Genomic DNA, 26,051 nt, shown 5'->3' with positions numbered 1-26,051 from the left:
TAAGCCACAAGATGAATGGACTGATCATGGGGAAGGTGCACAGCCATCCACCAAGCACCTGATACTCTCTCTCTCTCTCTCTCCTTCCTTAATCTGGTTTTTTCCAAAAGCTGGTTTTATTTTTTACTAAGGAAATATTTCAACATGTTCATTAGAGAAAAACTAGCACTGCCCAAGTGAAGAAGAGTTCCCACCATCTAGATTACATAGAGCAGCAGCATTCCAGCGTTGTCTTTTACAATGGGTGTTAAATGTTAAGCAGATGAGAAGTTTCATGAAAGAATATGTTGGAGAACAGGAAACAGGGTTTTGCCATCCAAAACCAAAATGATCCTCATCTGCTGGTGCCATAGATCGTAAAGCCGATCATCTGCTCTCATCCAGAAAGCCCCATCCCACGCTGGGCTGCCTTTGCTGCTGGAGAGCACTAGGGTGGGACAAGCAGGTCTGGAGGAAATGTGATTCTGCTGCATGCCTTGAAAAGCTGTGCTGCTTTATCGCCTTTGTTCTCAGCATCTGTTCAGGGTGTCCATGGGTGGGATGCATGGGAAGGAGGAAGACACTTTTTCTAGTGAGTGCATCCAACCTCTCCTTCAATATCCAGAGCTACTCATGCTGATCTTTCAATCTCCTTTCCTCAACTCTACATACACCTGACTAATAACAGCAGAGATACCATCTGGGGTTAGCTCATTACATGTTTATTACTCCTTTGTTTATTTCTTCATAAATATAAACTGTTGCTACCTGAGCAAGCCTGTGCATCTAGCCCAGTTCTGGTGAGCCTTAAAAGCCTCAAATTGAAAATAGCCTAAAGAAGTGAGAAATCACAGCCAGCATCACCACCAGTTAGCCAAGGTATGGAGAGAGAACCATTGCAACATGCAAGATGTAGGGTTGGGTTTATATTTAAGACTTCCTGGCTTGAAGGTACCGTGTTAGCTGGTTAGATGTGGTTATAAATGGAAGCACCTGTTGATATTAATCACAGTAATTTGGCAATATGGCTACCAATGCAAAATTATGAAAGTGACAGGCACCTTCAAAACCTAAGTCCAGTTTATCGTTGGCCAGATCAATTATCAGCCAGAGAAAATAACCTTTCCTCTGTGTTCTGTGATCTCATGCAAATGGAGATCTGAGGAAGAGAGGGAGGAAGGGACCACTTTTTTTTATTTGATTGGATTTTTCATTTGGTTCAATGTAACTTTAAGAAATATTAATCTGCTTCTTCATTTAATTTCATCTGTACCACTGGCCAAGAGAAATGCACTAATTTATAAGTTGAAGCAAGCCTTGAGATAATGTCACCCACCATTCATCCAAATTTGTCACTAGCATCCCATTAAAGCCATAATTATTTTTTAATTAAAACTAAGGAAGCTGGCATGTGTGTGCCTACTTTATACATCTGTTATGGGTTAAAATAGCTTTTAAAAAATGTTTCTTTAGACCGCAGTCTTTTGTGGCCATGGCCTATGCCAAAGAAAACGCAAACTTGCTTATTTTCTCCATGGGGCGCAACACTGCCTATGTGTGCCTGAACAGATTCGACTGGCCGTGAAAAGAATTCTAAATAAAACACAAACATGGAATTTGGCAACGCCACAGAAGCGAGCTTAAGACTAATTCCAGCATGCGGACGGCTCTCACACAGCAAGTCTGGCTCCACTATAAATGAAACCAGGCTCTGTAAAATCGCCAGTAAAGTTTGAGTTAGGATTTAAAGAGACAGCACTCTTATTCCAAGGTCTAAGGGGGGAAAACACACACGTGCACGCACACACATATACCCCAGCTTATTAAGGAAATTCATGCTGGCTCAGTAAGTCTGTACATTGAAAACTGTGTTTATTTTCAGCAGTCATTTCCATTTTAAAAAATGTGAAGTTAAAAAAAAAAAAAGACTACTAAAAAGAACAATTTCACTTTGGACTTGTGTTTTAGAAAAAGTGTTGTAATGACTTTAGGGACCACTGGCAGTGACAGCAGTGAATGAAGGACCTACCTGATAGAAAAACTGAAATGTTATATATAAAATAAAAAAGAAATATTAATGTTTAGGGCAGATTAGGGAAAGGGAAAGGTGCAGATGGGCAGAAGCTCCGTGGACAGGGTGGCCTGGGACAGAGCATCCTGTTCTCATCAGACAGCCAGCAAGCAGGATGGTGACTCACTGAGACTTGCTGGGAGGGAGCTATATGCAACCCAGCTCCATGCTGCTGTGTAGATGGAGAAATCTAACCCTAGGGCAATGAAATCCCCTGGGAAATACCTCCCCAGCAGTGCCAGCCAGTCCCAGAGAGCAAAGACATCTGTGAAGAGAGAGTGAGGAGAAAGTGAAAAACAGCTTTCGCTCATCTTTACCTATTAAGGAGAATACAAATTTAAGAAATCTCAGTTTACAATCACAAGACACAGCCTGACAAACTTAGACAGAAAGGACAAGGAGCAGATTATTTAAGCAGTGATGGTACTATCTCCCACACTCTTGCTCTCCCTTACAGCTCTGGATGATACCAGGTCACTGAATTAAAATTATATCTCAAGTGCCCACCTCAAACCCTGACCGCTGGGTTTTTTCTCAAAAAGGAAGAGCAGAAGGGAAGATTTGCTGGCTAGAGAGCTCTAAATATGGGAAGAGCTCAGACATTTATGAGTGTACTCAACTGCACTAATGAACAGTGACAGTGGTGATAGAGGCAGGGGCAGCATGGATGCAGCTTTCACAGCACTCTTCATGGAAAATGGGCAGGGAAAGTGTGAAGGAAATTGGGGAAGGAGTTTATAGCAATCTCACAGGATTGTTTTACAACTGTTATATGTATCTATTGATAATATTAGTGAAGTGTTTTCACTTTCAATATACTGTGGAGCTTTTAAGATTCTACCTCAAATTTGCAGTAGAGAAATCAGTTCAATTTGAAGAGAAAACAAAAAAAGTACAGAAAGATTGATGGGTTTTGAATTAGGTTTTACAGGAAGGCAAAGTTACTCACTAGTCTTGTACTCACTGTATGTCCACAATGGTTCTGTTCCCAGTTTAATCAACAGTTCACACATTTTTATAAAGGATTTGGATTAATCAATCCATGAACATTCAGATCTAATTTTTGGACATAGTTCACATTATAAGCCTGTCTGCACCCTATTAAATTAACTTACTCTCTCCCTATTCAACCAGAAAGGATGAAAAAAATAACCAAAAACTCTGTTAAAAGATGCAAACTGAAAAAAATAATTCCCCTGCAGGCAGAAGGCACTGATGCTATACTGAGACCTTACAAGATTCCATGATTTTTGGGGTTTTACTCTCATCACCATGGACGGTTTTAAATTATATGAATTTCCCAAAAACACTCAGACCCTTACTTAAATCTCTGTACATCCTGAAATTCCACAGACCATGTTCACAGCTGGCAACAGTATAACACCACTGAACTCAAAAAACACCTCACAGGAATATGCTCAGCCAAGCATCCCTAGGCAGCCCCTAACCCATCTCTCAGTGGACTGTTGGCATGGTACAGCACACCCTGGGAGCTCCACGTTTGTCACGCAGCCGTGGAAGAGAGGTAAGGATCAGGTTTAGATCCCTGTCTCACGTGAAGTAATCTAGGTCAATACAGGACATGGAAGGAGACAGCCTGGCACACAGGAAGGATGGGATGCTCCTCTCACATTGCCAAGGGGATGTACTGAAAATAATACATTTACAGTTGGCTTCAAATACCCAGGTGACATTTAAACAAGAATTAAAGCTGCAGGTATGTTGTGCAAACGAGCTCTTCTCTAATCAGAGGCCCTTTATATTAATAGCAAAGACAGTAATTTAGAAAGCACCATTTCACAGCACAGTTCCAGTGACTGTCTCCCCATCTCCTTGCTTTAGTGCCTGCATTAACCTCATTCCTGAAGTCCCAGGACCTCTGACTCATACAGCTGAATTCATAAAAAATGCAAGCCTTCTCTATGCGGGATTTTTGCCTGCTTCCTTCCAAGTGCATGTTTTAGTGTCTCACTGAAGCTGGCTTACCCAGCCTGTGCTAGGGCAAGCTCCATTAGCTGGAACAAGAGCCCAGAGAAATGGCTTGATTAAGGACAAAAACAAAAGGAAAATAAAGATACCAAAGGCATGTACCATACACCAGCCTACCAGTTTTATGTATGTACTGCAAAAATGCTTGGAAAAAGCCTGTCCAAAAGAAGGCAAACAGCATAAAAAGGTATGTTGCTAACAGTTGCTCAGCTGTTTACTGCTCAGTGGAAAGAAGGACCAACATGCAGAACACAAGAACCCAGTGGGGCACACACAAGATGCATCAGCATGGCTTCTTTGACTCAAATCCCATTCGGAACATAAAGCATCCCATCTGAGCATAGAATCCTTCCTTTCATCGATTTTGATGAAGCACTCAGAAAGCAAAAGAGTAGAGGTCCTCTGAATTAGCTCTGAAGGGACATATGGTAATTTTTTTGCAGTTCTCTGGCCTAAACCTGAGCCACCCCAGGAATAAATTATGCAATTCCTCTAAAACAAATAAAATAAAATTAAGTGATTTACTACAAAATGTACAACACCTCATTGTTCTTTCCACCTTTCCTATGCTGGCTTCTGAACTAAAGAGCAGTTCTCATCACAGCTACCTACGCCATACACCATAGGTTGCTCTACTTCCTTTGACACTGAGCATTATATTTGTGCATGGGAGATTTATCTCTGTTCTCACAAACTGAACGGGCCAATTCACTTCCTGGCTCAGACACACAAACACATCCGCATGAATCTGACAGAAAGCGAGAAGAAAAGTGATGACAAAAAGCTACTGCTGAAGGGGCAGGAGGAAACTCCATCCTGAATATGCCAGGTGAGGCTGTACAAGTGAACTGTTTAGCATATGTTATGTACAAATGAATGGCAATTTGCTGAGAGAAAGAAAGAATAATTATAAACATTTATGCCTTGTGCACGTGAATTAAAAAAAATAAATCAGCTTTTAGGAAGCTGGTGCATTGCCCAACCAAAAGGCAAGGCACCTGACAAGCACCACCCCTAATTTTGTCGCTTTTTAGGTGATTGCTTCCTTCCTTCTCTTCCTGCAGTTGATTTCTTCTCTTTTTAGGAAGTGTTCACCAAGAGGCATTCAACTGTCTGAAAATGGATGGGAAAACAGCAGGGAAGAGTCTGGTCTCATCCTGCAAACCATCCCTGGCAGTTACTCTGCTGCAGAAGCATGAACGCCATTCCTGTGCCTTTGCTGAGCATGGACACACACCACACTACAACTCCAAAAAGAGGTCTGCTCCTCCTTCAGTCAACAAAGGTGTCTCTGGACATAATGGCTGCTGAGAGTCATGATGGTGCTCAAATCTTTCCTATTGTGCCTAATTAAAGCAGTCTTCACTTATGCTTGTGTGTTGTGGAAAGTACTGCCATGCAAAAAGACCCTAATTTGGGTCTTCTGTCAGAGCAGCACAAACCATGTCATCAGTGGTGCCTCCTTGTAACCAAGCTACTCTCTCCCTTCCAAACTACCAGTACTTTCAAATGTTCAAGGGGATCAAGGGGAAAAAAATTGGGTTATTACTAATGGGAGAAACAAGACACAAGAAAGAAGCCCTGTAATGAAAAAAAAAACCTGTTCAGTGAGATAGAACAGAAATGTCCCTTCCTTGCTTTCCCATAAGCTCCCTTTTTGCCTCATCTCCCACCTGATATCACCACAGCCTGTTTGTGCTTTAACAAATATGGATCTGCTGCTGTGTGTTCCCCTGGTCTCTACCTATACTCTGAAGTCACCTCCCTTAATCCAGCCATCACTCAGCAAACTCCAAAAGGGCAAAAATTAATTCATTCCAATAAGCAAATTATGAAATCGCCTTCATCTATCTTGTTCCTATGTTTTTAAATTTGATTGTGGCCAGAGAATTGCTGGCTGGGAATTACCCTTCCCCCGCTCTCACATACATCCTTTAAAAATGCAAAATCTAGCCCTCTATTTCAATATTTCTGATGTCAGTGACCGGTGTCGGCTCTCCCCATACAGTAACTGCTTTAAAGCGCTGCATACAGCACTGCATTAAAAATTAATTACACATGCTATTTTATTGATAGTGCATAATGTAATGAGCACCAGCTGTGCTAAACATCCAAACTCCTTTTTAAGACAGCTATAAAAAAAGAAAGAAACTGCACTTCCAAATGCTTCTCCTGTCAGAGGAGAAAAACAGCAACATCTTGGATGGATTTGAAACAGGATTCTTTGATTTAGCTCTCCATTTGGAGCGTTTGAAGAGTTCAGACTCTCGGGCTCGGTGTAGTGGTATGCGATTGAGTTAACTCTCTCAATGTTGGAACCATTGTCCTTACTGCAGGAAACATTGCCTTGAACCTTCTGGTCCCAAGATTACCAGATTCAGTTCCACCCATTAATATCACAATTAAGGGCTTTTTTTTCCTAGGATGTCTGGAAATGGCAAGCATCCGCTTTAAAGCACCTTTAAATATCACTATTGCTCCTGCTGGTTCTTAACTTGGCATAATTAGGATTTACAAAGTTATAGTGATCAGCCATCTGTCTAGAACAAAGCCACAGCCACGCTCACATTGCCAGCGACCCTGCCCCATGCAGCACCCTCATTTTAGTCACCTCTTTGCAATTTTAAGGTCTCTTTGCTGCCTCTTGACAAACACACCATTCAGTCAAAAAACCAGTCTGTGTTAGATCACCTATTTTGAGTTTGGATCTGATTTTAATATCTAGTGAGACAGGGAGCTGCATAGACAGCAGGTCACATATGATTTTAATACTTGGATAGACGAATGAACACAGAGATTGATAGATAGGTGTAAAGATGGATGCGTGCACTCAGACTGATGCATTACTCTTTTTAGTGTATACATCTTTCACACATCCCTGCACTCTGTAAGTACTGTCCACAAAGTCAATTCTACTATAGAATGCATTAAATATTTCACTAAAATAAATAAATACACATAACCATGACTCATAGGGATATCTTTCCTGAATGTTAGCCAGTATTTTATGCAAACCTCTTCTTTATCTAGCAAAATGAAAAGATACATTTATAAAGAGTCTCAGGGAAACTATAGACCTTTGTCTGTCCTATAACACTTAATACCAAATTCTTCTTTCTCCTTTCAAAAAAGCACAGAGTGCTGAAGAGAATTTTTTTTTTGTACCTGTTTTTTGGGGTTTTTTTGAGACTCCACTCAGCAAAAAATGAAGAGTAGAGTATCAGCCATTGTCCTGGGACATGATGAGTTAGGAGGTTTTTGCTGGGTGAGTTTGTATTCTCTGCTCTGATTACTGTTTTGTTTTCCATTGATCCTCCTGTGTTAATAAAACCCAGTCTGGAGTGAACAAAAGCTTGCTTCTTGTTCAAGTCAGAAATGTGCCGAGTGCATACCATATCATTAACATAAAAGTTTTTGAAATAATACTTCTTTCTAGACAGACTGCATTAATTGCATCAAGCTTTTTACAGCAGGGTGGTCTAATCTAGCTCTACTCATTGGCTGACTCCAGTTATAAAACCAACATAAAATGAATACGGTGATACAATAGATGGAGGAAAAAGTATTCTTTTCAAATCTATGATTTAGTTACAGGGACTGCTTTTATCTTTACTGTCACCTTAACCTCTGCCAAGAAAAGACCAGACTAGTTAAATGAAGCAGTAAGTAGAATTTCAGTAGCCAAGTAAATTGGTATTAACTTTACAAGATGACTGTGATTTTCAGAATGTCCTAATGACTAACACAGCTGATTCCTTGAATTAGCAGGAACTTGTTCCTCTCTTCTGAGATATGGCCCCATGCCTTCCTCTGTTTTAGACTTTAAATTTAACAGCCCTGTCCATTAATCACTGCTGTCCATGCCCACTTGCTGTTTTTATACATGCAACTAAGTATCGTAATTGCTTTCCACCTCCTTCCATCAGCCTACATGTGGGAAGGAAGCAGTTTCACTAGTTAGATGAATATATGTGCATTGGACAGATTTAATTATCTTTACAGTGTATATAAAACCCTCACTCTTAGGCCCAGGTCCAAAGAATTTGGACCAGGTATATATCTGAATGCAGGCACAGGGGATAAATTATTCTCTGCGGCATTACAATCCCCTTTGTCTTATGTTGATTACGATCCTCTTCCTGGGGCTTTTGCACCACAGTATCTTCAAGGCAGGGACTTTTTTCTTTGGAGAACACACTGTAAAGTGCCGTGCACTTCTGTGCTGAGATTTTCAATGCTCATTTCTCGTTAACTTTAATGGGAAATGGGCATCCAAATCTCTTAGGCAGCTTTGACAATTTAAGCCTTAATGTACAATATTAATAAATCAGCATCATAAAAAGAGCCTTATGAAGATGTATCGTGAAAAAATAGCCCCACAAAAAGCATTGCGGTGTATGTGTGCATGCACACAGACATATACTTTTCTTTACATAATTATGTCTCTCAACAATCATTTGCATGTCTCTGTTATGCAAAAAAAACCCGTGTGTGTTTTACAGTTACTCTGAGCAGTTGCAATTCATTGAAATGAAATAAAAAACAGGCTCAAAAAAAGCACCCTAATCTGACAAGGGGTAAAGCAAAATGAACGCTTTGCCCATTTATATTTTAGATCCAAGCTATACAACCCTGTGAATTTCATTACTCTATTCCAACTTCTAATTAAATAGGCACTAAAAACATTTGAACAGGAGAACCCAATTCAACTGACAAAAGCTTCTGGGGCAAAATATATAAATAAATAAATAGAGTGAGAGAGATTGAACTGGTGGTAGATATTTTTTTTTAAATCACATGAAAAACATGGACCTTAATTGTAAATTCTTCATCCTGGGGTGCCCTGAACACGAAGAATTAAACAAAGACAGAGAGGATCACGATCAGCACTGGCTGAGCAGCACAGTGGACATACAAGCAGACCTCCCAGCACTATTTGCTGTGATTGAAACTATAAGCAGAACGTTTTCTAAAGATCACTAACAGCTCTGGATGAGGCAGCACGACTTCCTCTGTGCATGACTGAACACTACTCAGCATCCCAGACAATCACTCTTATCTAGGTCGGAGATTTCCAAATGCAGTTTTCACACATGTGCACCCCAAATCCCACCAGCAGCCAGACATTTGGATTCTCCAGCACAAACTGCTGTGAGGGACTCTTGAGAGCCCTATTTGTGAGTGTCCAGCAAAGATTTTGGAGTACCTGCAACTTCAAGCCATCAGAGTCACAGTCTGCTTGAGAACTGCATGGAAAATCTCCAGGTCTTGAATTAAATAAATGCTGAAAAACAGGAAAGGTAAGAAATGATGAAGGATGAGGGGAGGCGGGAACTGCTGATGGCTTTTGTTCAAAGAAGTAACCAATTCCTCAGAAGCAAGAACAGGGCTGACAGAATAAAAGGCTAATCAAGTCAGAGAGACAAGCTGATCTCTAAAGCTGGAGCAAGTGACTGTTGTAAATGTCTATATTAAAAAAGCAGGCACAATGCAAGGATTGTCACTAGATTATTAATCAACACAAAGAGCTCACTTTTCTATCATTTCCACAAAACAATTTGGGTCACAGAAAGACCCCATAACCCTTACTGGGGGGTTTAAGCCATGCCTAGGCTCAAGTACAGTGAATACTATGGGAGCTAAGAAAGGGTTAAGTAGAACATAATCTCCTTTTTCAAGGGAAGAAAATGTTTCTTTCAAGCAGACCTTGACCAACTACTGTCATAAACATGTAGCATGCACTTTGGTAAAACCTATTCTCTAAGTGTTGCAGACTGCAGCAGTAATTACAGGAAGCCACAATAACAGGTCTCCCTCTCCACAGAGCTGGCATCACTCTCCCAGCAAACAGGCAATTCTGAAAACTCACAGCACAGAACTCCAAAGTGAGAACTCCAAGTACGCAAAGTACAAAAGCCTCACCTTCCCCACATTCTTTAATAAGTTATTCCTTCCTTCCTTTTCTATTTTTAGGTGTACTTGCTTCTATTCCCACTAGCTGCTGGCATGAGAAGCAAGAGGAAACCAGGGTATCCAGTTCAGTGTTACAACTACATGCCTCCTCCTGAAGGCATGCACGTGCATACTACACCAGTGAAGACACAGGACAGCAAAACATGAGACCAGTTCCGGTTTGGTTTACTGGTTCCTGGGAGGAGAGAAGGAAGAGAAGTTTTCTGACTTTCTGATCCAACGCTCACCATTTGCAAGAGCCTATCTCAATGTCCATCTCAGGCCAGTTGGTCAGTCTGCTGAGGATGATGAAGCAGAATTTGGTTAAAACAGCATCCCCTGCCACACAGCAGCCTGGATAGAAAATTTACCCAGCCTCTGGAAGCAGATGGGTACAGGCTGAGCATCTTCCAGGCAGCACGGCAGCCTTCTCTGTGTGCCCTGAGCTTCACCCAGGATCTACAGAGCACCCTGCAGAGCACTCTTAGACTCCTCCTGAAAATGTTTTATCTTTCAAGACCTAGGGTTCCCAAGATACAATTTTTTAATTCCTTGCAAAACTTTATATCTCACTTTATTACATCAATGAGAGAGGTACAGGAACATTCGCATGAGATACAGTATACTGTAGACAAGTGGTATCAGTGCTTGTGGAAGGAAAAAGCTAGCACAACAAAGCCTTGCCAGTTCCAGGGGAGAAATGAGGAGCCATTTCCCAAAGGCTTTACTCCAGAGAGTCATTGCTGTCTCTCTGAATCCTCTGATCCTCACGCTTTACTTATCCAGCATCATTTAGGGAACTCTTATTAAAACTACATGCACATTATCATGAATGAGAGCGGTGGGGTTTGGCCCACCACAGTGAGAGTCCATAAACATTTGTGGATTTTGCCACATCTGTATTTTCTTTTAAACCCTCCCCATTTTCACCTCACCAGCCCACAGTTCAGCATAGACCAAGCCCTGCAACTGAGCCATGCTCAGAAACACCCACTGATTTCAAAGATATCACTGGGTCTGAAATGATGGGGTCTGGGGACAATATGTCCGTGTTCTCTTTGGCTAGCCTGGTGTGCCTTCATTTTCACACCACTTTCCCCTCCTCGTGGTGATAAAAGTCAGGCATCCAAAAGGAATAAAGGAAAAGAAAAAATGATAGGGTAAGAGGCCAGGGATGCATGGTGAGTTACCAAGGAGCATTTTCTCAAAGCAAGGGAGAAAACAGCATGGAGCACATACATCCTGCGTGCACATGGATGCGGAGGAGAGCCTTTAATATGAATGATTGAGGAGGAAGGGCAAAAAAGAAGGAAATAAAATACCTCAGATGTTAAATGTTATCCAATTAAGCTTAAAATAAACAGCCTAGAGAGATGAAATCTTGATACTGGGGTATCACATTCTGCAAGGAGTCTCAGACATTTGTTCACAACATGGCACAAACGGCCCAGCAGTGGCCGCAGGTGACAACTGAGGGTGGGCAGGCAGGAGAGGAGGGATGAGGAAATGGAGGGAGTCGCATGCCTTTTCCCACTCCCCATCCTCTTCCAGGGTGGAGAGGGAAGGAGGAAGGGAAGTGGGGGTGGAGGGGTTTAGGGCATTTTCTCTGCCTTCCCCATGCGACCCAGCAAAGGCAGGTCTCCCACAGCAAAGACGACATCACTCGGCAGCACTACTGACCTTCAGATAGCAACAAAAAAAAAAGTATTTCTATTACCTGACAACTGACAATGACATCCAAATGTGCCTGACGTCTCAGTCTGAATCTCAGTCTGAGTCCCGCCAACTGAGACTGCACGTGCACCACAGCAGGGCAGGCTAAGGCAGGGCGGGAGGGAGGCCAGTGCGCGGAGAGGTGACGTGATCACGGATGTGTGAGGGTGGGAGGAGGCAGCTATGGGAGCCCCCGGCAGGTTTGCAGGCCTGGACGGCCCTGGAGAAAAAACAATAGAAAAAACTGTCAGTCGGATCTAAGTTTGAAGGGACAGAGGAGGCATCAAACAAGCGAAGTGGGGGCTGGCTGCCTAACGCACAACACGCTTGGCCTGAACCCCTCTCCAGGTCCAGCCGAGGCTGGTGGGCTCACGCTGGGTGGGGGGAAGAATAAGAAGAGATCTGGAGGACCTGCAAACCCAGGCTGAGGGCCTGTGTGGGCACGGAGGGGGTGAAGGTGGGGGATGGCCTGCCCTGGCACGGAGCAGAGCCAGAGGCGGCGGACGTCGCCACCAGCGCTTGCTCAGGGACCAAATCAAAAGGGGGATAATTGTTTTACGGCTGTGTTAATGCACTGAGCCGACACAAAACTGGGCAGGCTTTTTGCCGAGCCACCGCTGAAGCGGGCTCCACACACCAGCCTGGACAAAGTGCGCTGACTTAGAGCTCAAATGGCTTCAGTGAGGTGCCAGGAGCCGAGCTCCCAGAAGGAAGCCTTGGCGGCCATGTGCTGCCTTCCCGCTTGAGCTGCAGCCAGTTGTGCATTTTGCATGCCCCGATTATGCAGGCTGATTCCCTACTGAGCCTGCGAGGAAGGGAACAACCTTTTTCCTGGTAGCTAAAAGATTATATTGTAACCTCCAACCTTATTATTTATTTTTAACCCCTCTAGGAATCACCTGCCATTTAAAAGCTGAATTTAAGAGTTTTCTCCTGCTCCACTGGAAATGTTTGCTCCTCCTGGCACTAGTCCAAACTGAACCCTGTGGCTTTGAAAAACTAAGATACAAGTTTTAAATATCGACATACACCTGCACAAATACAGACACACACACACACAGAATCGTGTAGGAGTCACATTTTTGGCTGGCACAAATCAGCAGAGTTTAAAGGGAAGCTGAGTGAACGGCACCACTTTCCATCCACTGGGAATCCCAATCCCTCCATTTCAAACTATTCCTGCCACTTAGTTATTAACTAAAGGGTAGCTACTAATCAAGGCCAATTTCTAAATGAAGATATGCGGTGGAGCAGTCGCCATTAAAAAGTTGGCATTTGCCAACAGTTACCACACAGTGGTAGATCAGAAACCACAGTTTCCCCCTGTATTTAGATCAGGAAATATGTGTGCTAATTGTGGGGTACCTTCTGGCAAATGCTTTCTTTCTAAATGGTGGCATCTCTGGCTGTGCATGAGCGTGCACCTTGAGGATAGATGCAAACACCATGCCAGCAAGCAGAAATATTTATGTGTTCCCTCCAACTCTAGAAAAAATATTTCCTAAAGGAACCTACACTGTGGCAGCAAGGAATAATATTTATTCATGCTCTTTCTGACCCTAACCATGCAACATTTTCCAAGGGAGTCTCTCCACCTTGAGAGTCCCTGTTTGGAAACCAGGCCTGCATGTTGATCTGACAGCTACACATGTGAGGCAAATGGGGATACTTCATCCTTGGCACAGCATCCAGCGCTCCAGTCTGCAAGGACTGCATTTGATTTTGGCGTTTATCTTAAATGGCTAAGAGACCACCAGTGCAAAACATTTGTGTGAAGCTTTTGCCAAAACCACAAGTGAAGAGTCTAAATTCCCTGTGTAAATACTTGAGCTTCAAGCATTGAGGATAAAATTTGTGCTGTTTTGTGAGGACTGGTTTTAAATAGAACCCATCTCTGTGGCTTGTGGGACAAGGAAGGACTTTTTTTTATTTGGGAAGCTCTGTTGTTTGACTTTTCTAATTCTTTGATCTCTCTGGAAGTACTGTACAAGCAGGTATGAGAACTGCTGTCCAGATCATACCTCCATTGCATTTCTGGTAAGACACTGCGCTGTGTATGTGGAAACTGATGTTGGACACGGATTCTGTGTGTGCAGGCACCACTCTACTGCCAGTGTAACAGATATGAATAAGGTTTGCTTTTTTCATGGAATAAAGAAAGAATAATACAGAGTCCCTCCAATGACTTCACAATTGTATCTTATACTTCTAATATTATAAAAATTACTAGACTGTGTTGAGCTGCCTGGGCACTTGTCCTTGCTTGGAAATTATGAGCTTGAAAGGGGGATTTGTAGTAGAACTACAGGGCAGCTACATCTCAAGTTAAACTGAGATGTGTCTGTGGTCTCACCATGAGTAAGGGTACAGGTCTTGCAGTCACTTGGCCCTCTATAGATCATGATGCCTTTCTATGGGTTTTGAAGGAGATAATCACATAGATAAACTATATGAAACCCACCAAATGCATCATATGTATGGCATGGGGCTTTAATGTGGAGGTCCATGGGCTCTGGCACACAACACTACCCTTAGAGTAACAGCCTCCTCTCTAGCCCTGGTGTGTCTCATACATCAATCAATAATGAATTTAATGCATTTTGCACAGCCCTGAGGTGTTCAAGAAGATGCAAAAAGCTCTCATCAAGGAAGGTCCTCCCAGATCTTACTCAGCACATCTCTAGTGTGGAAAGAGAATAAAAGCCTCAAATAGGAGGTTTCTCACCATCTGGTCAGAGGGATCCTGTAAGAGCCACCCAACAGTGCCACAGGGGGCAAAACAGCTATCTGTTTCTAAAAGGTACCTAACAATTTTACCAGAAGAGCTGTATGAACCAGATGCCAGTGAATGGATGGAACTGAAACTGTCACTCAGAAATTCTTTTTTGTCTTCACCCTGGAGAAGAGAGGCTCTGGGGAAACACTACAGCAGCCTTCCTGTACCTGAAGGGGGCTGACAAGGGAGCTGGTAAGGGGCTTGTTACAGGATATGTGATGGTAGGACAAGAGACAATGGATTTAAACTGACAGAGGTAGGTGTAGATTAGGTTTTAGAAAGAAATTCTTTACTGTGAGGGTGGTCAGAGACTAGAACAAGTTATCCAGAGAACTGTGCTCAAGACCAGGTTAGATGGTCTTTGAGGTGTCCCTGCCCATGGCAGGGGCATCTGTTCCAACCCAAACCATTCTATGACTGACTCTATGATTTGCTGTAAATTTGAGGAAATCTAAAAATTGCTAACATACTATCACAAAAGAAAGGATTGGTAAAGGAGAAGAAGAGTGGACCAAGAGAGACTCTGGCAGATGATCAGGGATTACCTCCAGCATTCCCAAGTCCAGCGCTAAGAGAAAAATATCATGCAGTTGCCAGACCAGGAGACTTAAGTCTGCCCCTACAAGCAAAGTCAAATCAGGTGATTCCTCCTCCTCTTTGCTACCACTTCAAGGTTTATTTCTTTGTTTCTAATCAGGACAGTCCTACAGAATCAGATCAAGTGGAAAATCATGAAGATGGAAATCATATACAGTGGCCTCAAGAAAAGGCACGAAGAAAAGGAGAGGTCCACCTTCAGGTGCATGATACCTCTTCATAGCTATAGAAAAAATAACACTTGTGTTCAAAAATACTCAGCTTGTATTTGCTAGGAACATATTCCCGTTTCATCTCTTCAGCTCCTCTCTGTGGGATCCTATGTGTGATTTTTATTCCATAAAGGGTCTATTTAAAGCTGAAAATGAAGATGGAGGATCTTCAATTTAACTGTTACAGGTGACAGACAAACACAAAACGAACAAAGATAAAAAGAGAGGTAGAGAGACAAATGCGTTAGATAGATAGATAGATAGATAGATAGATAGATAGATAGATAGTAGAATCTTGAGGTGGTCCTGTGAGCTTTTTGCTCAGCCCACACAGCAACAGGCAAGGGAGTGGAGCTGATCTCTGGAATTCTACATCCAATCGACCACATCACATTGCATAGAGGTTTCAAAGAGAAAACACACCTGCGAGCCCCTGACTGCCACAAAGGGCACGGCCACAATCAGCACTAAAGGGAAAGCAAACCACAAGAACTGCAGTGCAATCTTAGAGGCAAATATCCCATCTGGATGGGGGGAGCAGGCACACACATGCAGCACTGTGTCACTCGGACATCCCTGACACGATGCGTGAGGCTCGATTTTCCTCTTGGGTCGGCACTGGGAAATCACTCACCTGCACTGCAGATCTCAATTATATATTCTGCATTCATTCTGCATGGATTCAAAGGAGAGTTTTGCACATAGCATGAGTGTGAAACACACACAGGGATTGTCACCGTGTAAATAAAACATCTGCATTGCTGATGGTAAAGGAAGATTTTGTTCTCGTGCTTTAAACCAGCTCAGCATATCCTCAGGACCTGTACATGGCAGCAGCTTACAGGCGATGTTGACTCCAATGCACCACTAAGAGCAATTTTTTTCTCTCTGCTATTTTTAAACTTGCAAAGAAGAAAATAAGGTAAATTGGACATGACCCCAGATGGAAAATGGAAAAGCCTAGATGAACCTGACAAAAGCCACAATCAAGGCATAAATTGCATCCTTTTGTTGCCCTTCTCCCAGAGCCTAGGCATGACTGGCCATAAGACATGGTGTATGTAAAACACCACGCTCCTCTGGCACATCTGCAGAAAAGTCCCTGAGCAAAATACAAAGAAGGAGCCAAAGCATCATTCAAAATGTCCCACCTCATCACGACTTAGACCAGGGGAAGCAACCTTAAATCAAGAGACCTGGCTTTACATCTCATGCCACATGTAACTGCAGCCACACATAGCTGGTGTGTCCCAGGGGGGCTGTGTGGGTGCCTGGGTGGGTGCCTGGGTGTGTATCTGTGCACAGGCAGACAGGCAGGTGCACAGGCAGACGTGTGAGCTGCTTAACAGGGCACGAACCAAGTTTTTCTACATGTTTCTCTGTGCCTGTCTGGGGATAGAAAATCCTATCAATAGCTGGTTAGAGAATAAAGCTCAGCTCCATTATTAAAAAAACTCTCTTTCAATAGAAAGAAAAACATCTGTTCCAACAGTGTACGGCTACAAATTTGGAGTGCGGGCTGAAGCATCATCCCTGCCCTGTGCCCATCATGTTCAGGGAAAATACTGCAGATGTTTTGAGAGGGGTTTTACATGAACCATTGCAGCAGGTTTCCAAAAATGATAGACAGATCTATCCACTAATCTCTCCAATGGATTTTTCCCAAGCTTTTTCTAAAACAAGTTGTCTTATGTGTACCCCACCCTCTCCCATGGACTGTTCCCACCTGATAGTATTGTCTCTGCCATGTCTCTTTTTGCAGACACCAACAGGGTTGGGAAGCAAACACACACAAGCACACACGTGTGCACACACAGAGACACACTTCCAAATACACGCAAACACTTCCAACAGTGACCAGCAGAGCAATGCCCACACATCCTGCAAGGGGCAGGAACACATACAGCTTCCCCCAGGAAAGGCAGAAGGACTCCCTGGTGTGGGCAGACACACAACTGCACACACTCACACCCAGAGTCCAGCACTCAGCCAGACACACCTGCACACCAGCCTTCACCTCTCCCCCCAGCAAATGGATGGTGGTTTGGAAGCAGCTTCCCCACACTGATTGTGATGCTCAGACTAAAACTTCGCTCAAGCTGTAAATGCAAAAGTTGCACCAGGTAGAGAAGAAGGAGAGCAAGGAAGAGATGTCTTGTTGTATTTTGCTCAGGGATTTTTTCATTTTGGCAGACAAGGATTCCCTTTGAATTGATACATTTCTTTCTCCCAAGAATTTTGTATGATAATGCATAAATGAGTCATAGATCAAGAACGGCGACGTGGTGAGCAAGGAGGAGAAAGAGTGTGAGTGAGGGGCACTGGCACAGAAATTTGACAGCACCCCAACTCCCCCCCTTCCTCCCCCCATGCCAAGACATTAATTCTCACAAGTCGGAGAAAATTACTATGCATGAATGCAAAAAGCATGATCAGGAGTAATTAACATGGCTTCATATGCAAATTTTATTAATGCAGAAGTACAAAGTCATTATGCAAATGAAACTTACGTCAACTCTCTTGACAAATATTCATTTCTAAAGCTCAAGTTTCTCCCTTCTAATTTTTTTTTTTAATTTTTGGTGTAAAACCAAAAAAAAAAAAAAAAAAAAAAAAAAAAAAAAAAGTGATGAGAACTGCTTGACAAGTTTGCAAAGTTGTTTTTCAACCGGAGAAATTTTATTCTTGCATTGTTGATATATTTTTTGTTGTTGTTGTTGTTGGCAGGTACACGACAGCTCATGGAGGAGAGCGGGAGGATGGGGGACGCGGGCTACCAGCAGCAGGCAGCCAATCAAAACGCCAGCGGCTGTAATGAGCGCGATTGATGACTGTTTGGCTTTACTGCAGGGTAATGAACTAGAATCCAGTCTGAGGAGGGAAAAAATATGAATATTCATGAAGCTGTGCTCCTGCCTTTGATGATTAAAGAAATTTTTAATATTCAAATAAGCGCTTGCCAAGTGATTAACAAAGAACAAGCACGCAGGAATATGGAAATGGAGCTGTGGAAGATTTGGGAGTCACAGTCTGTGCAGAAAAGACAGCACAAAATTTCATAAACAAGATAGGCAGATAACCTAATTCAAATCTGAGCAAATAAAAGGGGGGGGGGGGGCAAAATCACCTTTTTCATCAGTTTGGATATTTTATCAGTCACTTTGTTTTAGAGTGCAAAGGAGAATAAAATCAACCGATGCAGTAAGACGGGGAAATATCCAAACCCTGAGAAACACAACCCAGCAATTACAAAGTAAGAATCCTGGGTGAGAAACCGATAGGAAAATGATGGCTAAGTCCACCGTCTGCTGTGGGCTATTGCTTTTCAAAAGCAGGACCCTGCCTGATGCTGAGACCCTCCTGGCTACTGAGAATCGCCAACTTGTTGTATACAACAGGCAGGAGTCAAAAGTATCCTGAAATCACCAAGACCAATTCCTGCTGTTAAATCCCTTTCCTTGGATAAAGGGCACACTGCAGGGCTTGACTGCTGTCTGGGAGAGGAGGGAGTGCAACAGAAGGAAGAAATATTATTGCCAGGGAAAAGAAAGCAAGGAAAAAAGCTGAAAAGGAGGATGCAAGGAGGTCTCAGCTGCCCACCCTGGTAATCAGTTGGTAAAAAATGTGTTTTCCATGTCTGAGCCACAAAGGTTCTCCACTCCCCACAGATTTCTGAACAAGGATACAGAAATTCACTCACATTATAAAATGTCTGATAAGTTCAAGCTCTCACAGTTTAATAGCTTCACTAAGGATTCACACTGAAGCACAGAGTAACAACATTAGCTGCTAAAATGACTTTGCAGTTAAAATACATCTAATTAGCAGCCAGCTAATTTTTTTTGTCTTTCTTTGAAAAACAGTTAACTTCAGGGCTACATTATACCAGAATGAAATGTGGTTGAGCTCTTTCTGTTACTCAAAAGCCAGAGTAAGGACATCTTCAAACTCTTAGGGCACTGGAAAATCAACTCACCTTTTTGTTATTAGATCCTGGGGTTTCACAGGCCTGTTTGCCTTTTTCTGCAGACCTTTAAAAACTCTGGTTAATTATTTTTTATTTAAAAATCTAAAGAAAACATAGGCTAGGTACCATTTAATAATTAACTGGTATCTTCAGAATGTACAATTTCAACTATACTTAAAATAAATATATAACAGTAACAGCATGAGGACAATGCTACAGAATGCAAAAAATGCCATGATCAGAACCTTCAGAGTTGTCATGAAAACACGTTATGTAGCTAACGGGGTTTCTCCTCCTATATCTGCTCCATTTTTGGAAACGTAAAAATATTCACTATTGATGTACCACTGAAAAGAACGGGAGAAAAAAAGGAAAGGACGAAGGGAAAAAAAAAAAAAAAAAAAAAAAAAAAAAAAAAAAAAAAGAAATGCCTAAATGTAAGTAAAGATAAGGTTAAACACCATGCCGGGGTATTGCTGGGAGTCTTTGCTCTGAATAATGCCAAGACCTTTCGAAGATGTCTGTTGTCTCTGGGTGCGCGTGGGCGGGTGAAGTGTGATATTACATAACTCACACGCGGCAGTGGCTGTGCACAACCCTACTGATTAAAACGCTTGACTGTGAAACTCAGATCTCCATTTCCTGCACTGTTTGTAGCTTGTGTCAGACCCCTGAACACCAAAAATGTTATCCTTTGTCTACAAGATTCCTTGGCTTTGTTTTAATCAGTGCATTTTCTTTTTTAATGACAGAGGAGCAACTACCAGCTACCACATTTTGTTGCTTTGAAGCCCTTCTTAAATGGCCATTAAATTCTACCATACAAATGTGAATACTTAGTATTTATTCCATATTTTCATTCTTTCTTTAAAAGTACCCCATTTACATATTTCTGGAGAATAATGATACTTCTGCAGGGCAGGTGAACACACATTTCTGCATATGGAGTCAATGGGGAAAAGCATTAAGAGTCCATATTGTAAAAATCAGCCCCTAAATTTAAGTGGTTTGAATTGAGCATGCAGCTGTGGTTGCCTGTCAGTAGTTAGATGCTGTAATAATAACAACAACAATAATAACAATAATAATAATAATAATAATCTTTTCATTTCTCTAGTGCCTTCCACGCAAAGATCTGGAAGTACTTTACAACGATAAATAAACTGAGTTTGGAATACCCCGTGTGGTTAATAAATATCTCAATATATCTAAAGAGCATGCAATTCCTCTCACTGTGTAAAAATCCACATTATGTCATCCACATACTTGCATATGACATTTTGAAGGCTTGGACACCAAGTCAGGCTGGGGAGAATTTTACTTACCTTGAGACCATGTTAATTCACAGAAGTAGCCCACACTATTGCCTGCAGGACTGTTTCTGCAGTGCCAAACCCCCTATTTTAGAAAACAGGGGTGGGGATTGTTACTGGTCCCACTCAGGGGCCAGGATGAGTGGTCCCCAGGGGTATCCAGGCACCACACAGCAACATCCCTCTGCCCTAGGTCTCCACAGGGGCTCCTGTAGGACCACCTGTACCCTCCTCCCACATGATGCTCATCTAAACTTTTTCCTCACCCCTTGTCTGTGCTATGAACATGAAAAGAGAAAAACTGAAACATCTTAGCTCACCCCAGTTAAACAAATGATTAAAAAGGACTCTCACGTACCCAAGGCTGCATTCATCACCTCCCCCTGCTGTGCCCTGTGCCCACCCCACCAACACAAGCCTTTGCCCCAGGAGGACCATATCCCTTTGCAATGAGAGCAACCAGGTGCAAGAGCAACGGAAAATAGGGCAAGATCTGGTCTAAAAATATCATAAAGCATATAAATAGAAGTGCTAAAAGTATAACACAGGAAACCAGGGAGTTTCCTCATCTCAGGAGGGTGGTCTTGCTGAACACTGGGCTGGGAAGAAGGCTGGGGTGCACACCCCAGGGCATGAGCCACACAGGCTCTCCTGGAGCTCAGATTTCCCCTTCCCACTGACCATCTGTCTGGTCTGTTCAGCCTCAACATGGTCTCAGGAAGAGGCCAGCTCTCCCTCTGGGAATGTCGAGTGTCCAACACAAAGGTGGCCTGATCTGAGCTGCAATGTCCAGAAGCTATAAATCAACAAATAATAATAATCACCCTGATTTCTGGAGGGTTTGTTCTTTTATTTTTCTTTCCAAAAGGCATGAAAGGTAGACAATAAACAGTTCATCTATGTTCCCAACATTTTTCCCCATCTCTGGTAATTAAGTCCTGGGGAGTTTTCAATGGTTGTAAAAATCCTTGTGGGTACTAAAAATTTTGGACCTGATTATATCATGAATATTTCTATCTACCAGCAAATATTTCTGAAGTAATTGAAACATATAACTACCCCAACAGACAACTGTAACAATTTAGCAGGCCCTGAAATTAATAAAGGAACTCAAGGGATGGAAAGAGCTGCTTCTAAAGGGCAAAATTATATATGTATGCAGCTAGAGCAAGAAATGCCACTACAAATAGTCAGAGGGCTTGACCACAAGAGGATAGTCAAGAGGTTAAAATGAAGGAATTGAAGTGGCCACAGGTAAGCAGGAGTCGTTAACACCAGGGACTTCTCTGCCTTGGCCATTCAGAGCTGAGTCCCACTCACACACTGGCAGATGCTGCATTGCAAACATGTATCCTCGGGGTGAATATGGCCTCTGGAAAACAGATCAGCAGGATCTGCTGCTTGGGTAAGTATCTCTCTGCCTCTCTCTGAAGTTTGCCTTCTACTAGTAGGTTTATTTTTTTCCCTAAATTTTGTCCCTGTCTCTCACAATAAATAATAATAATATTAATATTTTTAAAAAACTTGGTGGAATTAGGCAAAATGAGGTTTTAGCAGCACTTCAGCTGTTTGGCAGCAAAATCAATTCCTGGAATGGGAGGGAACTTGAGGAAAAAGAAGCAGATGAAGTCACTCTGCCCCTCTGTGCCTCAGTCTCCCCATCTGTGAAAATCGGCTAATGACATCCACCTGATTTAGTTAAATGTCCTGGAAACTAAGAAGACTCTGTAACAGCAATATATTAAGCAGCAGCACTGTTAACTGCTTCACTGCTGGAAATGCAAAGGAGAACCATCAGGTGATGCCATGGCCCTGCACAGCACAGATGGACAAACTTAATATACAGAAACAATTAGCTTTGGGGGAGAATCACAGCTTCTGGTTTTTTGGCTCACACCTTGCCAAAAGCAATGTAAGTGCAGACACTTTCTAAGTGCTGAATTTCAGTGTGAAAAATAGTCTACCTGCCTAGTGTGAATGCATACCCCAGACTTAAAGTTATATAACTTTAAAATAGGTGGGGGAAGGGAGGAACATTAACAGGCACGTTTATGATTTTCAAATTTTTCCTTGTGCATAAAGCACTTTCACACTTAGAGGAGCAATTCACTAACACCAAGCAAACTTGAAAAAGCAAAACAGAGTGAGCAGCTAGGGAGGGAGGGAGCAGCAGGGATTTTTAAAATGAGGGTTTCCATTTAATTTTGGATCTTTCAGGGGGAAAACTACTCCAACTATGTGTGTACGAGTAGACCCAAGTCTGATAACTGAATCTCTCATGAATAACTGAATTAAATGAGCAGAGCAATCATCTGGAGATGGTAAAACAATGTACCAAATGAGAAGAACACTGAGGATCTAAAGATTCAGTCTCCAATCCACTGGACACCAGCACAACTAAGCAAATAATGCTCTGTGAATGGAAAAGAGGCTAGAAAATTAACTAGCTTTTAAATAATGAAAGAAAGCAGATAAATAAACCAGCAACCAGGAACTTAGTTCAGACTACAGCGTAAGCCAAAAAAAGGAAATAGTGAACCAGCGTTTCATTTGCACAAGGAAGCATGCTGGAAACTTGTGCCCAATCCCTCTGCTAAATAGAACAATGAAGTTTTACCCAAAGACTTAGATCCAAACAGAATTTGGCCAGTCACAAGCACTAATTAGACAGGATAACCAAACCCTGCACCAGGAGAGGTAAAACACAAGTGCAGTATAATAAGAACCCTGTAATCCTTTCACTGTGACACAAAACTAAGAGCTAAGTAGAATAAACCAAGAACCATTCTACATAAAGAATTATTTTCTGAGGTATATATTTTCTGGACCAGATTTTTTCCCATAGCTCTCAATTTACCCATTATTTGTACGGAATAGCATCTTTCTCCCTAACATAAAAGCATAAGACACAAAAAGGCTTTTTTATTATCAAGTTTGCTCGAGACAGAAACTGAATACACTTACCTAGGAAAGTGTATTCAAAAAAAAAAAAAAAAAAAAAACAAAACCCAAAATTATAAAAAAACCCAGACATACTCTACAAACAAGGTGAGGAAAAAAAATCCTTCAAAAATCCATGGTTAGGAAGAAGCAATATTAAATTCATCCCTTTCACCCCAGTAAAATAAAGCCGAGTAGACTTTTGTTTTGTTTCTGATGAAAATGTCAATATACTCAAATGACAGATTATTGCTTTATGTCACAGTCTAACCAAATCTTTCTATAACCTCCTGCATTACGAACAAAATCTCTAAAATGTCACCAACTAGAAAACTGAACCAGCCTCTAATTAATTTCAACAAAGTCATCCTTTTAACCCTAATTTTTTAGATGTAGATGGTATTTCCATAGTAAGCATTATGAACCTTCCTTAAGGACAAGTGGAATCAAATTGTAAAATCATAAGCAGCAATCTAGTAGTTCTTCCTCGAAGCAAGCCCTTTATTTGCCTGTAATAAATTCAAATCCAGTCTTCAGTCTCTTAATAGGTGATCAGAGAAAATATGCATGCACACCTAAACCGCTACAACAAACCTTATTTTTTAAATAACACTTCAATCGCTAATATAATAAAGATTGTTGTAACCCGTTAGCACTGGTATCATTATTCCTTATGATTCAATATTCTAATGACTGGCTGTAACAGAGGTTTATGTTCTGCAGAGGTTTATACCACTATTTAATGTAATTAAGCAAACTGGCAGCCAGAACCTCTATGGAAATATCATTTCTATCACAGAGTATTCCCAACAGAAATTCAAAGGGATCACAACATACAAACTTTGATTCTGTTTATTTTTTCCCCTGTTCTGAAACTGATCTGGCATTTCTTGGACTTAGTACTAAGTGGAAGAAGGAATTAATTTGGCTTCTGTAGACATGTTATTATTGACAATTCTAATAATCTATGACAAATGGGCCATCCCCGCTCCTCTCTTTCAGCAGACATTGCAGCCTGCAACATCACTCTGCAAAACCCCAGAGCTGGACTCTTCTCCTGCCGGGAGCCCTGTGAGTGTACCAGCAATGGGGTTTTAAGTAAGCCATTAAAATGCTAATATTCAGTATGGGCCAGATCCCTGTTACCACTGAAAGCAGAACTAAAGCTTCTCTGGAGACAGGATAAGGCCCTTCCAATGTGATCAAAGAGTAAATACATGCAAAGCTCTGATGGGAAAAAGGATCTTTTTTCTAATTTTAAAACTAAACAGGGAGAGTCCACCAGGCTCATAATCCATGTTACAGTCACATCTGGGATCACTGACATCTGGGATAACAGCAGTGAGGAAGATGGGTCCAGGCTAAAAAGTTGCCACCTGGGGTCAAAGAGGAGCACTTAATACCCAGGATTCTGTGAACATGGAGTAATTTATCTTTTGGGCTATACCCCCCTCCACTCACCACAACTCTGCTGATGGCAGCAAATGTGACAGGCTATACATATTTGTCCTATATAGGTAGATAGATATAGATATATACATGCACTGTGTATTGCTTTGTCACATTTGCATTTATCCCATCTTGCAAAGGAAGCTCAATCCCTCACTCAAGCAGGAGGTTTATAGGGCCATCCAACAATGCAGGATCAGGAGCAGAATTCAAACCAAAAACCAGGGTTCCCCCTCTGCCTGCAACAGCAGAGCCAGTTTGGTTAAATAAAGGCTTAGTTACCTCTCCTTTCCAGCTGTAAAGCTGTAGAGGAAAGGGAAAAGGATAAAAAAAACAACAAACTACCAGAAAAACTTTAAAAGAAAACCCACTCCCATTTGGGGGGGGCGGGATGGAACATGGAATGATAATGAGAAAGGGAAAATATCTGGTTCTTATTATTACTATCTCCAGCACTTTCACCTCCACAAACAGCTTAAAAAAGGGCTTGTGGAACAGAAGTTCAACTTTCCTTAATCTGGGCTTTTAACTGCCAGGATCTCCTCCAAATTTTAATACTTTTATTATATATTCTGATGGGGAGTGGGGGGAGGAAGAGTGGGAATCTCAGTGTCACTCTAAGAAAGAAGTCACCGGGTTTTGCGATCCAGCAGCTTCCTTGGCAGAGGGAACTGCTGGTTGGCATAATCCACTCGTTTGACAAAACTACTATTTCTGGGCACAGGCTCAAAAACAGGTAGGAAGCAAATGCTGAGAAATAAGGAAGTAAAAACAGCCAACAGATTTTTCACTACCAAGAACGCCAAGAGTAAACATGATTTATTTAGCTGTGTTTAACATGTCTCTTCTGCACTAGACTGCAGAAATCTGCTTGCATTTAGAGCAGGAGGAGGAGGAGGAAGAAGGGGGGAGGGGATGAAAAGGGAATCCATTACGGCGCTTCACTGGTACTTTCTGAATTGTTCAGTCACACAGTTTTATGGAGTACAAGTATTTTCTAGCCCAAAATATATTCATGTGTCAGAAGAAAGCAGCACTAATCTTCTGTTAATTAACAAGCTGCTGCTAACAAAAGATGAAGGACCCAATTCAT

At 42.0% G+C, this 26,051-nt stretch overlaps 1 protein-coding gene across 4 annotated transcripts in view; it reads right to left on the bottom strand.

The window, feature by feature from the left end:
* BCL11B (BCL11 transcription factor B) overlaps window positions 1-26,051 on the bottom strand; it is a gene marked incomplete at its 3' end in the record, with an annotated part of 91,762 nt that overhangs the window by 36,977 nt on the left and 28,734 nt on the right. For 2 of the 4 annotated variants that reach the window (XM_083863061.1, XM_083863060.1), the window contains exon 3: window positions 11,709-11,924. The exons of the other annotated variants lie outside the window; for them this stretch is intronic. In XM_083863061.1, coding sequence (XP_083719187.1) covers window positions 11,709-11,924 — 216 coding nt within the window. The remainder of the gene's footprint in view (window positions 1-11,708; window positions 11,925-26,051) is intronic. 4 annotated transcript variants of the gene reach the window in all.

Source organism: Zosterops lateralis, assembly GCF_965231275.1.
Source record: "Zosterops lateralis genome assembly, chromosome: 6".
NCBI lineage: Eukaryota > Metazoa > Chordata > Aves > Passeriformes > Zosteropidae > Zosterops > Zosterops lateralis.
Note: the sequence above shows the minus strand (reverse complement) of the source record. Positions and strands in the feature narration are given on the sequence as shown.